The following is a 16,294-nucleotide window of genomic DNA, read 5'->3' as shown; positions in this document are numbered from 1 at the left end:
GGACTGAAATAATTGACTTCCAACAACCATAACCATCACCCTTTGTGCTGGGTATGACTCCAACCAGTGGAGAGCTTTCCCCCGATTCCCATTGACTTCAGTTTTGCTAGGGCTCCTTGTTGTCACTCTGTCGAATGCTGCCTTGATATCAAGGGCAGTCACTCTCACTTCACCTCTGGAATTCAGCCCTTTTGTTCATGTTTGAACCAGGGCTGTAATGAGGTTAGGAGCAGAATAGGCCTGGCAGAATTCAAAATGAGTGGCTGTGAGCAGGTTGTGTAAGTGCTGCTTGATAGCACTGTCGACAACACCTGTCATCACTTTGCTGATGATCGAGAGTGGAATGATGGGGCAATAGTTGGCTGAGTTGGATTTGTCCTGTTGCATGTTCACATGGAGTGAACTGAAGTGGCTGAAGACTGCTACCTGTGATGCTGGCCACCTCAGTTGGAGGCCAGGTTGTATCATGCACTTCTGGCTGAAGGTGGCTGCGAATGCTTCAGTCTTGATTTTTGCACTAATGTGCTGGGCTCCCCCATCATTGAGAATGGGAATATCTATGGAGCTTCTTCCTCCAGTTATTTGTGTCATTGTCCGCCACCATTCACAAAGTATTTCGCAGGATTATAGAGATTAAATCTGCTCTGTTGGTTAAGGGGAATCACTTCATGTCTATTGCATGCTGTTTCCACTGTTTGGTATGCAAGTGGTCCTGTATTGTAGCTTCACCAGGCTGACACCTCCATTTTTAGGTATGCCTGGTGCTGCTCCTGGCATGCCCTCCTGCACCCTTCATTGAACCAGGTTGATCCCTAACTTGATGATAATGATAAAGTGGAGAATATGCTGGGCCATGAGCTTACAGATTGTGGTCGAATACAATTCTGCTGCTGCTGATGGCCTATTGTGTCTCCTGGATGCCCAGTTTTGAGTTGCTATATCTGTTTGAAATTTATCTCATTTAGCAAGGTAATAGTGCCACACCACACAATGGAGGGTTTCCTCAGTGTGAAGATGGGTTTTTGTCTCCACAAGGACCGCGTGGTGATCCCTCCTATGAATACTGTCATGGACAGATGCATCTGCGACAGATAGATTGGTGAGGACAAGGTCAAGCAGGTTTTTCCCTCATGTTGATTCCCTCACCACCAGCTGCAGACCCAGCCTGGCAGCTACGCCCTTCAAGGCTTGGCCAGCTCGGTCAGCAGTGATATATTGAACCACTTTTGGAATGGACATTGCAGATCCCCACCCAGAATACATTCTGCATCCTTTCCACCATCGGTGCATATTCCAATTGGTGTTCAACATGGAGGAGTACTCATTCATCAGCTGAGGGAGGGGGGGCAGTAGGTTATAATCAGCAAGAGTTTTCTTGCCCATGTTTGACCTGATGTCATGAGACTTCATGGGGTCTGCAGTCAATGTTGAGGACTCTTAGGGCAACACTTGTCTGACTCTATACCACTGTGCTGCCACCTCAGGTAGGTCTGTCCTACCAGTGAGACAGGATATACCCAGGGATGGTGATGGTGGTGTCTGGAACATAGTCATACTCACGAAATCATACCTGATCGATAATATCAAGCTGTTGCTTGACTAGTCTGTGTGACAGCTCTCCCAATTTTGGCACAAGCCTGTAGATGTGAGTAAGGAGGACTTTGCAGGGTCGACAGGGCTGGGTGGTGTGCTGTTGCCCTTTCCAGTGCCTAGGTTAATGCCAGGTGGTCCATCAGGTTTCATTCTTTTTGACTGTGTGGTGATTTCATACAACTGAGTAGCTTGCTTAGCCATTTCAGAGGGCAGTTAAGAGTCAACCACATTACTGTGGTTCTGGAGTCACATGTAGGCCAGACCAGGTAAGGATGGCTGATTTCCTTTCCTAAAGGGCATTAATGAACTAGATGGGGTTTTACGATAATCAACAATGGTTTCATGGTCACCATTAAGGAGACTAATTTTTAATTCCTGATTTATTAACTGAATTTAAATTCCACCAACTTCCTTGGTCGGATTTGGAGCCATGTTCCCCAGGCATTAGCTTGAACCTGTGGATTACTAGTCCAGTGACAATACCAATATGCCACTACCTCCCCTCACCCTCACACGTGCAGTGTGCAGGGTCATGGGCATGTGGACACACCCTGGCACTCATGAACCAAACTTCCAGCCAAGGGAGAATAGCTCCACTGCCTTGTGGAAACCTCCAGAGAGCTGAAAGCTAAGAGAGTAAACCCTGACAAAAAATATCTGGAGTGCAGCCCAAAAGCAGACTGACGTCTAAATATGTCATCCTTCCAGCAGTTCCTGCAACCATACTGGTGCCAAACGCAGTGCTTTGTACTCCTTTGGACTCAACCGGGGAGATTAAGAGGATGACCCTGATGCTTAAGTAGCCCAAGGTCTCCATAAAGTTTGCCCAGGTTTGCACCCTGGAGAGGATACTCCAGTATTGCTGCAGAGCACTAACACAACACTGGAGACAACAGTGACAAGTGATAAGCCTAGCTCAGTTGACAGAGAGTGGGTGCTACAGGCTGTCTCTGATGGTGGGAACAACCATTGTGTCCCATTGGTCAACTACCACCCACCTCAAGTCAGACAGACACCTTGAGTAGTAAGGTGCTGACCTAGCATAGCCCATCTCCTTAATGGGTGCTTGGAGCTTAGAATTTCTGCTCAGCAAGTGGACTGAATCCATGGCACCAGGCAAACAATCGAAATAAATAGAAAGAAAGAAGATGCCATCATTTTGATTAGCAAGCTGAAGACTAACAGACAACTTGCAGTTGGTCAATAACACGCACAAGTTGGCCATGATCGAAAGTAGATAGGCTGAACATTGATGTAGCTTCCCTGCAGGAGACCAGGTTCACCGAGAGTGGATCATTGAAAGAAAAACATTACACATTTAACTGACGGGAAAAGAGGGAACGCGTAAGCGAGGTGTAGGCTTCACTGTAAGGAAATTGTTACACTCGATGATATACCCTCCAACAAGTGGTTCAGAATGTGTTCTCTCCATCTACCTCTCAACTCAAACAGGGCCAGTTAACCTCATGAATATCTGTGCTTCACTACAGAGGCGAAAGACCAGTTCTAACTTTAACACAAATCTGAATCAATGTGAATTAATAGGCAAATCACGGTCAGTACAAACTGTAAATTGCACATGGAATAGCTGATACAATCTCACATAGATAATAGGCAGTCCACTCTGCTTGGTCCCAATTTCAGCCACAGTTCTTCCAAGCAGAATTTCAGACCCTTTCCTTCAAGCACTTAACCAATTCTCTCTCAAAAGCAACAGCTTTTGAAAAAGAGTGTTCTGCCCGTGCAATCTTGCCAATATGGCACGCTTCTTTCCGGAATCTTCTCAGTTCTCAGTTTCTTTAGGTTGTGGTGGTATAGATACAGCAGAACTGCATCCTCTCTCCAGCTCTGCTATCTTCTTTGCATCTATGTGCCACACAGCATTCATAGTTTAACTTCCATCCTGTGGGTTCTGAGAGAAGCTTGACACTTCTACCAGCAAAATCCCCATGTCAGAACATCTTTACCTACAGAGGGACTTCAACACAAGAATGGGTGCAGACCAGGAGGCATGGTTCTCCTGCCTTGGACATCATGGCTAAGGAAAGATATATGAGAATAGACAGAAGCTACTTGAGCTTTGCTGCTGCCATGAGCTTTGAGTAACTAAAACTTTCTTTTCAGAACAAACCATCCCACAAAGGTGTCCTGGAGATATCCAAGATCAGGGAATTGGCACCAGCTGCAAGTGATCATCACCACTCGTGACTCTGAACAGCATTCTCATACACAGCTATCACTTCTTGGCCTAAATAGCCAAGTGGTTATGGTAGTGGGTTTGTAACCCCAAGATCTAGAGTTCAAATCTCACAATGGCAAACTATGAAACAATGTAACTTCATCTGAAACAGATGGAAACGGGTTTGTACTCGAAAGAATTACACAGCTGTCACAATGCTGACTATGATACAGATCACATCCTGGTGTGCACCAAGGTTAGAATGCAACCATTTGAAGTTTTTCATTTAAAGCAGAAATGCCACCCTCGTATCAATGTCAGCCATACTGCCTACCGAGATAAAAGCCAACAGCTTCTCAACTCAATTGAACACATGCTCTCTGGCATTCCCAGTATAGAAGCAAAACAGAACATACTGCAAGACACCATTTATAATACTGCACTCTCAACAGATGGAAAGAAAGAGTGGAAAAAATGCTGATTGTTTTGAGGCTAACATTGCTGTGATGGAACCTGCCATTAAAGTTAAGCGGTCGACTCTTAATTACAAAAGAGACCCGAGCAAGAACACCTGAATGTACTAAGAGCTGCTCGAAATAAAGTCCAACAGACTGCTAGACAGTGTGCCATTGACTACTGGTTATAACTTTGTCAGAATATCCAGTTGTCCTTCAACACAGGGAATGCTAGGGGCATGTATGAAGGGATCAAAAAGGCAACAGGTTCATCGTCAAAGAAAACTACTCCGACAAATGTAGGGGAGGTTATCACTGACTGCAATAAACAGTTAGAGAGATGGGTGGAACACCTACCTTTAGTTGTACTTTAGGGAGAACACAATCACCAAGGAAGTTCTTGACACCATACATAGCCTGTCTGTCATGGCAGAGCTGGATATCAAACCCACAGTGAAGGAGCTAGGAGTGTCCTAGCCCCACCATCTTCAGCTGCTTCATCAATGACCTTCCTGCCATCATAAGGTCAGAAGTGGGGGTGTTCATTGTGCAATGTTCAGCACCATTCGCAACTCCTCAGATACTGAAGTAGTCCTTGTCCAAATGCAGCAAGACTAGGACAATATCCAGGCTTGGGCTGACAAGTGGCAAGTAACATTTGTGCCACAAAAGTGCCAGGCAATGACCAACAGGAGAGAATCTAATCATCGTCCCCTTGACATTCAATGGCATTTCTATCGCTGAATCCCCCCTATCAACACCCTGGGGTTTACCATTGACCAAAAGCTGAACTGGACTAGCCATATAAGCAGGTGAGAGGCTCGGAATCCTGCGAAGACTGACTCACCTCCTGACTCCCCAAAGCCTGCCCACCATCTACAAGGCACATGTTAGGAGTGTGATGCAATACTTTCCTCGTGCCTTGATGAGTGCAGCACCAGCAGCACTCAAGAAGCTTGACACCATCCAGGACAAAGCTCGTTTAATTGGTACCCCATCCACCATCTTAAATGTTCACTCCCTCCACCACTGACACACACAGCAGTAGCACCAGTGTGTACCATCTACAAAATGTACTGCAGCAGCTCACCAAGGGTCCTTCAGACAGTGCCTTCCAAATCCATGACCTTGTCCACCTAGAAGGGCAGCAGACGCATGGGAACAGCATTGCCTGCAAGTCCCCCTCCAAGCCTGACACCATCCTGACTTGGAAATATATCACCGTTCCTTCACTGTTGTTGGGTCAAAATCCTGGAACTCCCTAACAGCACTGTGGGTGAACCTACACCACATGGACTGCAGCAGTTCAGGAAGGCAGCTCACCACCTCTTTCTCAAGGGCAATTAGGAATGGGCAAGAAATGCTGGCCTAGCCAGCGATGCCCACATCCTGTGAAAATTTAAAAAAACCTCCATTGTGTTCCCCTGAAGCTTTAGGGTGGGGCTGCAAGGGTCTGACTTTCCTGTGTTACCATGAGATGCAGCAAAGGGCTTTTCTACGTAGAGGCTGTGTACTGATGGGGAGAGACTTGCACATTTGGCTCTCATTTTCAACCAGCTGTGTTGGGTGAGAAGCGTCAGCACCAAAAAAAGCAGGACATGCTAATTCTCTTCACCCACACTAAACACATCACATTGACTTGTTGGACGTACAATGTGTTCCTAAAATGGGTTTATCACCAAAAGTAAACATTTTTAACAAGTCTCCCAGTCCTCTATCTATGAGTGACTTGATTTAAAAGCAATAAAATGACTTTAAAAAGCTGAACTGAATCATAAATACTTCCATTGGTGCTTGAATTTTAAAGGAAACATGCTACTGTCTGTGCGCTTAAGTAAATGAGTGCAATTTGAATAGCCTCCTAAACCAGCACAATTGGGGAATCTCTCAATTTTGACCTGGGGAGTGTGGTCAGTATGTGGGTGTGCCTGATCAAGGAGAAACTGAATCCTACACTTGTGCAAAAGATTGTGGCAAGGTAGTTTGGGGCATAACTCACTTGAGTTTAAAAGTCCTCAATCTTTTGAGCTTATTCGACTGATTTTTGTTCACATCGCACTAATGTTACCAGCAATAATCCAGTCGAAATTCTATTCTCTAACATTTAATCCTATAAAACACAAGTATTTAGCCATTAGATGTTTAGAATGCATGAGCCTGTGTATTTTAGTAGCATGATAAAAAGGTGGCTCTATTGCAACAGAATGATTGTCATACAATAGATTGTAGATTCAGCTTTTGCCTCAATAAAGCCTAAAATACCAAGTACCAGGTCACTTTCCATCTACTCCTGTAGATTAAAACAGAAATACTCAGCAGGTCAGGCAGCATCTGTGGGGACAGAAACAGTTAATGTTTCACTTTGATAACCTTTTACCAGAAGTTGGAAAAAGTTCAGAAAGGTAATAGGCTCTAAGCAAGTACAAAGGTAGGGGAAGAGTAGGAAAAAACCAAAGGGAAAATGTGGTAGAAAACTGGAGAGATTAAATGAAAAAAGGGACAATGATGCAAGGCAAAAGAAAATGATAATGGTTCGAACTTTTAATTCGTTCGGGATATGGGCATCACTGACCAGGCCAGCATTTATTTCAAAGGGCATTTACGAGCATTGCATGTAGGTCAGACTAGCTAAGGACAGCAGATTTCCATCCCTAAAGGACATTAGTGAACCAGATGGCTTTTTACAACAATCGGCAATGGTTTTGTGGTCAGACTTTTAATTCCAGATTTTTATTGAATTCATGTTTTCACCATTTGCTGTGGTGGGATTCAAACCCAAGTCCCCAGCGCATTACCCTGGGTCTCTGGAATACTCGTTCAGTGACAATGCCACTATGCCACTGCATGGCCTGGAAGAAACAAGAGGAGGTTTAAAAAGAAGCAGCAAGATCATTATTAACAGCTGTTGTCTGAAGAGGGGGCAGGTTTCTAGCATCCACAGTAATTTGCTTTTGTATTATGGATTATATTTGTACTATAGATTTGTTGGTTTAAGAATAAACTCTTGCCCAGATAAGAAAACATAGTTAGAACTGCTGAAAGTTAGGTGGCAGTAATTTTAAAATGTCTTGCCCTGAAAAGGTAGTAAGTAAGGTTTCCTTGTGGTTCTTTTGTAGATGCGATATTTTGAATTTCATAACCATATTATTTTTATGTCACATCGTCTAGATTGCTGACTGATTTTAAAATGGCTGATGGTGTATAGAGCTGGTGTCTATCTTTAGAAAGAAATCTTGATTTCAAACCTAACTAGTTCAGTACGATCCAATTTTGGTCAACTGTGAATTCAAAGCAATGCATGTTGTAATGGAAATATATGGCTTCAAATATCGCATGTTATGGAATATACTTGTGACTTAATGAAAATTTGAGAGATTCTTGATCACTTTTTAAGCTAATATTTCCAATTTGTTGTTGACTAAAAAATAAATGTATTATAAATAAATATTTTAAATATTCCTTTAAATTAAGGAATATTGTTGGTTTGTAATGGTCTTGATGAATGATCTAAATACTGCATGTCTTTTACTGTGGTAGTTTGGGAACACCTGCTATTGTAACTCTGTGCTGCAAGCTCTCTACTTCTGCCGACCATTTCGAGAGAATGTACTTGCTTACAAGGCGCAGCAGAAGAAGAAGGAAAATCTGTTGACATGTCTAGCTGACCTCTTCCATAGCATCGCCACCCAGAAGAAAAAAGTCGGTGTGATTCCTCCCAAGAAATTTATTTCCAGGTTACGTAAAGAGAATGGTGAATATTGCAGCAAGATTATACACATTCTGAATGTTTAATTGCTATAAATTTTAGTTATTACTGGCTCAAATCACTTCATTTTTCATTGCTGTTAGACCCACATTGTGTGATGTCATACTGCAGATATTAATGCAGGCCTTAGCCAATTTAAGAAAATCCTGAAGCCAATTTTTTTTCTCAGTTAATATTTACTTAACAGCTGTTTTAGCATTAGACAGGAAGATGTTGCATATCAATAGGAACATACTGCACATTCATAGATAATTATATTGTTCATCTTCACTTTTCATGTTGCATATTGTTACATGCATTTTGTTGCATATCCTAGTGTTGGATATAAATCAGATAATGGGGTAAATTTAGAGAGAAGTCAGAGTTTGGCATCTTCACTCAGTTGATGTCCAGTTTTATACTCTTCTGAATTGTATAACTTAAATTTCTTGCACTTGGTTACCAGATGTTTTTTGAGTTACAGGTAACAAATACTTCAATAATTACTGCTGATCATAACAATTGTCACAACTATTGGCCAAAAAAAAAAGCACAAATAAACTTTTAAAGAGCACAAAATGGGATCTTGACATGATTTGATGTGTGGAGGGTGCTTTTATCTGGCATCAATACATTATTTTCTCTTGCACCCTCTGATATTGCAGGCAGCTTCACTTGTTGATTGGATAAACAACAGCTTGATTGACCTGTAACCTGAGTATTGGAGTGGTTTGTCTTTGAGCATAACAGTCAGAATCATAGAGGTCTGCAGCACAGAAAAAGGCCCTTCGGCCCATTGAGTCTGCGCTGGTCAAACAAGTACCTAACTATTCTAATCCCATTTTCTAGAACTAGGCCCATAGCCTTGTATGCCATGGCATCGCAAGTGCACATCCAAATACTTCTTAAATGTTATGAAGGTTTCTGCCTCTACCATCCTTTCAGGCAATGACTTCCAGATTCCCACCACCTCTGGGTGAAAAAATTCTTCCTCACACCCCCTTTAAACGTACTGCCCCTTAACTTAAATCTATGCCTCCTGGTTACTGATTCCTCCACCAAGGGAAAAAGTTCCTTCCTGTCTACCTTATCTATACCCCTCATAAGTTTATACACCTCAATCATGTCCCCCCTCAATCTCCTCTGCTCCAGGGAAAATAACCCCAGTCTATCCGATCTCTCTTCATTACTAAACCTCTCCAGCCCAGGCAACATCCCGGTAAATCTCCTCTGCACTCTCTCTAGTGCAATCACATCCTTCCTATAATGCTGATTCCAGAACTGCATGCAATACTCTAGCTGTGGCCTAACCAGCATTTTATACAGTTCCAGCATAACCTCCTTGCTCTTATATTCTATGCCTCAGCTAATAAAGGCAAGTATCCCATATGCCTTCTCAACCACCTTATCTACCTGTCCCACTACCTTAATGGACCGGTGGATGTGCCCTCTGATCCTCGGTACTTCCCAGGGTCCTACCATTCATCGTGTATTCCCGTGCTTTGTTTGTCCTGCCCAAGTGCATCACATCAAACCTATCCAGATTAAATTCTGTTTGCCACTGATCAGCTCAATTGGCCAGCCCAGCTATATCCTCCTGTAATCTAAGGCTATCCTCCTTACTATTTACCACCCCAATTTTCGTGTCATCCATGAACCTACTGATCAACCCTCCTACATTCAAGTCTAAATCATTTATGTATACCACAAACAGCAATGAACCCAACACCGATCCCTGTGGAACCCCACTGAACACAGGCATCCAGTCACAAAAACACCCCTCGACCATCACCCTCTGTTTCCTGCCACTCAGCCAATTCTGGATCCAAATTGCCTTGGATCCCATGGGCTCTTACCTTCGTTATCAGTCTCCCATGCAGGACTTTATCAAAAGCCCTGCTGAAGTCTAAGTAGACTACGCCAAGTGCATTGCCCTCATGTACACACCTGGTCACCTCTTCGAAAAATTCAGTTAAATTGGTCAGACATGACCTCCCCTTAACAAAACCATGCTGACTGTCCTGATTAATCCCTGCCTCTCCAAGTGTAGATTAAAGAAAAGCATAACATGAAGATAGGACAACAATAAACTCGGCATGCAGGAAAAATGTATTAATTTGCAAAAGACTGAAGCTAACATATTGAGATATCATGGTGGCAAATATACAGATAGATTTTTGAGTGATTAATAAATCTATCTGTATATTTGCCACCATGATATCTCAATGTGTTAGCTTCAGTCTTTTACAAGTTAATCTAACTGATCCACTAAGTTTAATGCTAGAATATAAGATGTAGAACTAAATCTCAAGGCTCACTCCTTTATTTAAACCTTCTTTATTCATTTTCTATTGTAGAACAGTTGGATCATTGTTTGTCAAGTTATATTTGTTTGTCAAACATACTTATTGGGAAAAGATTTCCTTTATTCATTACCTGTAGCAAAATCATAAATGTGCTATTTATGAATTCATTTATGAGTTCACTATAAGTAGGACATGAGGAAATTTCTACCTTCTCCTCCACCTGCCTTACACTATTAGTTTGTGAACAGTCATAAGCTGAAGCCAGGTGTATGGAAGGAAGGACATGTGATGAGTGCCATGTTATCGTAATGCCACCTTCACTTGCTCTGTAAACTATAATTCCCTTGGAAGTTGGTCAAAGCTGACAGCTACGTTTATTTTCCTTTTAACTGTAGACTTGTTTGATAACTACATGCAACAAGATGCACATGAGTTTCTGAACTACCTGCTGAACACCATCGCAGACATCTTGCAGGAAGAGAAGAAGCAAGAGAAACAGAATGGGAAATTAAAGAATGGAAATGCGAATGAAATAGAAGAAAACAGTAAGCCCGAACCAACCTGGGTTCATGAGATCTTTCAAGGAACACTCACTAATGAGACACGATGCCTGAACTGTGAAACGGTGGGCAAAAGTTTTAAGAAAATTTACATATTTCTTCTTGATCAATTTGTAGATGTCTTCTTGGCTGTTTTTCAATACGGTTTCATTCCATGCTTGTTATGGCAGGTGGATGGTAAATGTCAAGCTGCTCAAATCCCAGAGGGAAACTTGAAGCAGCTGCCACAAGTATTTGCAATTTGTACTTTTTTTGAGATGTGGGATTTGAATTAAGTAAAAAGGCCACCAAGTCTTGTAGGTTTCTTACAAAACTAAATTAAACTTTTATTTATAGAAGGAATGATTTTAAGCACACACATAGATCTACAAATTACTACTATGATAACTTCTAAATCCCCTAAATAATCTAAACCCCAGTTACACCTCTGTTAAGGCAACAGTGCGACACATAGATTTTAAAAGACCCATGCAAAGTAACACACAATACCCTGAACGTTCAAATTCAAAGTGAGATTTTCTCAGTTCCTTGTGGACAGCAGCTTGAGGCTTAGATGCTGGGGCCTTTTCACACTTGTGTTAAATCTTAGAATGCATGCCCTTACAGCCTTCTTTCCTTTATACATATTTTCCCCATTGAATGCCAACTCCCATTGTTTCACTATGCCTTTGGACTTTACCTCTCTAATAATAAAATCTATCATTGTACTAATTTTACCAGTAATCTTTGAGGAAAAACAAACGCATTGTTTCTTAACTTCTCCTGGCTAGGTGTAACATTTCACCCCCTCTTTTGAATTCAAGATGGTCCGGTTTATTTAAAAATGCAAATGTTCCCTTTGCTTTCTAAAACTTCCTCCATGTTTACCCACTTAACATTTCAAACCTAGCTTATCTTCTGATACATCAAAGCCTTCAGACCAACTGTCTTTAATTCAGTTAAGTCACACACACATACACACACACACAGACACAGACCCCACTATTAATCCAATTTAAAATAAATTCCAATAACATAATGAAAGTTATTATATCTTCCTGACATCCCCCTCCTTATTAAAAAATGAACCGTCATAATTTAAAAAGACAGGTTCATTTTCTGAATCATCTTACATTATCTCATACTATATATATATATATATTATGTGGTTGTGTGTGTGTGTGTATGTATGTATGTATGTATGTATATATATATATATATATATACATACACACACAAATCCTTGGTATCAACAGAAATCATTCCAGTCCGGTGTCCGGGTTTTTAAATGTCCAATTTTCCCTTTAAGCTTTAAACCCTCGACAATGCATCTGCAGTCAGATTTTCTCGTCCCGCCACATCTCTCATCTGTATATTAAATGGTTGCAGTAATAAACTCCATCTGGGTAGCCTTGCACTTCTATCTCAAAATTTGTCCAGAAACTTTAAAGGATTGTGGTCTGTATAAACAATTGTTTCTGATGAATTTCTTGCAACGTAAATTTCAAAAGGCTGCAGTGCTGATACCAACTCCAAGGTTGCTTTATCGATCGTTGAATATCTTCTCTGTTGTACATTCAGCTTCTGTGAAAAATACCCTATAGGGTTTTAAATTCCAGTACCATTGTCTTGTAAAAGTATGGCCTATATCACTTGCGTCCATGATTAAATTGCCTGGCGTAATTGGGTATTACCAAAACTGGTGTCATAATACAGTTTTCAAACGGTCAAATGCCTTCTAACACTCTTGTGTCTATTGAAACTTCTTGTTCCTTTTTAATAGTTCAGTCAATGGAGCAACCACACTACTAAAATTTGGTACAAATTTCCGATTAAAATCCATTCATGTCCAAAAATCTCAAAACTTCTTGTTTTGTTTTAGGCATGGGGATATCCATGATAGCCTTGACATTCACATCTCTCGGAGCCACCTTACCATGTTCAATGGTATGGCCTAGATACATAACTTGCGCTTTTACAAATTCACTTTTGGCCAAGTTCACCATTAGCTTCTTGTAATCGAGTAAATAATTCTTCCAGATGTTGTAAGTGCTCTTCCCACATCTGACTCAAAACTATCAAGTTGTCAGTATACACAGTACAATTGCCCAGACCCACAATTACTTCGTTTTTCGGTCTTTGAAATGGTGCAAGTGCACTTTTCATACCAAACGGCATGACTTTAAACTGATATAGTCCATTTGGCGTCACAAAAGCCAATATCTCCTTTGCTCTCTCCAATAACGGTACTGGCCAATATCTTCTTACCAAGTCAATCTTTGTGATAAATTTTGACTGTGAAACTTCCGAACGTGGTATAGGATATAAATCTGCTTTTGTCACTGCATTCACCTTTCGATAGCCCACATACAGTCTTTGTTTTCCGTCCGGTTTCAGCTCAGTAGGCGAACTCCAGTTACTGCAACTAGACTCAATTATATCATTTTGAGGCATGAATTTAATTTCTTTCTGTACTTGTGATAACTTTGCTGTATTTAATCTATAAGGATGTTGCCTTATTGAAGGTGAAACTTCTTGCACATTATGTATAGCTAAATTTGTTCTTCCCAGCTTATTCCCACAAATATCTTTGTGTGACCAGAATAGCTTCCCCAATTCACTTTGGCACTTTTTTGGAAGGTAATTCAATATTACATTTAAATTTTCAAGTACCCACTTGTTATCCAATTTGATTAGAGGAAAATCAATTTCAGAATCCTGCATTTTTACCTCTTTTCCCATTATCCACCACCACTAATACCTTCTTTTGGTCCCCTTCCCTGTCAAAGTACTTTTTAAGCATATTTCCATGACACATTCTCTGCTTCTTTCTTCTTTCTGGAGATTTTATTAAATAATTTACTTCACTCAGTTTCTTTTCAGTTCCATAAGGCCCATTAAACCTTGCCTTTAACCAATCACCCAGTACTGGTAACCGAACTAGTGCTTTCTCCTCAGTGAGAAAACTACGAGCTGTAGCTTTCCAGTCTGCCTTCACTTTCATACTTGCTGTGATAACTTTAAATGTTCCCTAGGCCAACTCACATGCTCTGTCCAATCTCTCTCTGAAGTTTGATACATAATCCAGGAGAGTAGTTTCTGAATGTTGACCCACCAATTTCTCATGAATCAATTTCAGTGGTCCTCTTACCCCATGACCATAGACTAGTTCAAATGGACTAAATCCATTCGATGCATTAGGAGCATCCCTAGTAGCAAATAACAAGAATGGAATTCTTCCATCCCAATCCTGTGGATAATCCTGACTATACGCCCTCATCATAGTTTTTAAAGTTTGATGCCATCTTTCCAAAGCCCCCTCTGATTCAGGATGGTAAGCGGTTGACTTAAACCGTTTTATCCTCAAATTGTTCCTTAAATAGCTGACGTGAAATTTGAACCCTGATCTGATCTTTAGGTAAACCATATCTCGTCAGTCAACTCCTCCACAATTTTCTTTGTTGTACTATTTCTCAAACGTATTGCCTCAGGTAACATGGTAGACATATCCATTATTGTCAGTAAGTACCGATTTCCAATTTTAGGGCAGAATTTTCCCAAATTTGCACTAAGTGCGATAGTGGGCGGGTAAAACGACGATGGTGGGTTTTTACGCCATATTGTTTCAAACCAGCCTCATGATTTATGCACCCCCAGGATACATGCCATTTCCATGGCGGGCGGGCTGGCATTCACCCGCCCATCATCACCCCACCGCTGCACCATGCCAGATGCCATGTTTAAAGTCCAGCCATAAGCACACATCTCAGTGTTTCCAGCTCACCACTGTTGCACGGAAGATGTGGCCCTGAAACTGAAGAAGACTGCAGCCCACCAGTATAATGAAGGTTTCTTGAGCGACTTTTGGATCCATAGAGGCCAGCCAGGATGTCCTGTATCCCCGCTCTGTCTGCAGGATGGGCAACAACGTGACCAATCCGGCTTGGGAGGTGGTGGTCAGCACCAACACCCTTCAGAGGAGGACAGCCACCCAGTGCCACAAGAGAATGAATGATCTCCTATGTTCCTCCAGGGTAAGTCACTCTTTTCATCACTCTCAACTCACACACTCTCAAATCCAGCACACATCCACAGGGCCCTCACTCACTGCCAGTTCAAAAGACATCACCATTCACCTTCTCTCACTCACTGTCAATATTCTCGTCCCGTCCATGGGACCACTCAACACCCGCAAAGACCAGACATACTCGTCATCTGGTGTGGCAGGTGGCCTGCTTACACTTTCTCCATCTCTATCCATGCAGGACAAGCTGGCACATGGGAGGGAGGTCGCAGACAGGCGGTGGAATGCCCGAAATCAAAATCCTCACAGACTTTGAAAACAGCCATCCAACTGGCTAGCAAGGAGCTGGACTGGTCCTGTGCTTTTTCACAAGCCATTGCCATGCACCGATTATCTTCTTGCTTCTGCAGGCATAGGCACACATCTGCCAAACAGCTGACAGAGTCCATGACCCAGGGCCTCCAATCAAACCCCAAAGAAACCTCTGAAGAGGAATCTGGAGGCACCCTCTCTGAAGTCCCACACAGCACTCACTCACACCCTCCACCAGCGCAGAGACACACACCTTGGTGGGATCTAGCTTTAGAGTAGCCTCGGGATCACAATCTGGTGAGTACATCGCACTGTCTGATCCACAGCAGATGGTGGCAGGGAATTCCCAGGTGTCTGGCACTTAGCAACATTCTGACCTTCAGCAGTCCTCTGAGTCCAAGTCAGATAACGAGCCTTTGGATTTGGTCATGTCACAGTTACTGGAGCTGCATAGGCAAGCTCGGGAACTTCAGGAAGGGATGCCCGCTGCAATCCTCAGATTACAAGGCACGATGGAGGAGTCTGTCCGTCTTCAGTCTGAGGAGATAGTGCTGGCATGCCAATGCACTGAGATCTACACTGGTAGGATGGCGGCTGCCGCGGAGACCTTGGTCCAGGTCTTCGCTCTTGCATTGCTGCACGGTCTCAACTCCATTGCTGATGCCATAGTTAGCCTCCAACAGTGTGTTCGTGACAGGGGTGCCGGGTAGCTTGATCTCACTCCAGCTACCTCTGCTCCTCAAGGAATCCGCCAGGGCCCATCGGGCACCCGTAGGGAGGAGGATCCACAGGTGCACACTCCGGGCCCATCCACCCAGGTGACTCCAGAAGTGTCCTGCCCATCCCCACTCCCCTCTTCCTGTGACCTCAGTAGCTCTAGCTCTACAGGCTGAGGAGGATGACACTGCCACACAGCAGGACCCTGAAAGCAGGCCGGGGCACTTCAAGTCTCAGCCCTCCAGAAGGCGCCTGCCAAAGCCTTCACAGACAGGGTGTCACAGGCAGAAGGCTGCCACCACCTCCATTGTGGATGTCCACAGAGCACCAAGATGTAGCAGCAGGGTTAGGTCGTTTAAGGAGAATTAGTTGCACAGCCTGGACACAGGTGTTAATCACTTGTACATCCTTTCATTATTGTCAA

General features: G+C 42.6%; 1 protein-coding gene across 3 annotated transcripts in view; it reads left to right on the top strand.

The window, feature by feature from the left end:
• usp46 (ubiquitin specific peptidase 46) overlaps window positions 1-16,294 on the top strand; it is a 92,988-nt gene that overhangs the window by 35,489 nt on the left and 41,205 nt on the right. For all 3 annotated transcript variants that reach the window (XR_005946257.1, XM_041214101.1, XM_041214178.1), the window contains 2 exons: window positions 7,765-7,978; window positions 10,674-10,903. Coding sequence is in view for 2 of the 3 variants with exons in the window: in XM_041214101.1 (XP_041070035.1) it covers window positions 7,765-7,978; window positions 10,674-10,903 (444 nt within the window). In the remaining variant the exon portion in view is untranslated. The remainder of the gene's footprint in view (window positions 1-7,764; window positions 7,979-10,673; window positions 10,904-16,294) is intronic.

The sequence above is a fragment of the Carcharodon carcharias genome, chromosome 1 (genome assembly GCF_017639515.1).
Source record: "Carcharodon carcharias isolate sCarCar2 chromosome 1, sCarCar2.pri, whole genome shotgun sequence".
In the NCBI taxonomy this organism is placed as follows: domain Eukaryota; kingdom Metazoa; phylum Chordata; class Chondrichthyes; order Lamniformes; family Lamnidae; genus Carcharodon; species Carcharodon carcharias.
The sequence above is the reverse complement of the archived record's forward strand: the minus strand, read 5'-3'. Positions and strand labels throughout refer to the sequence as shown.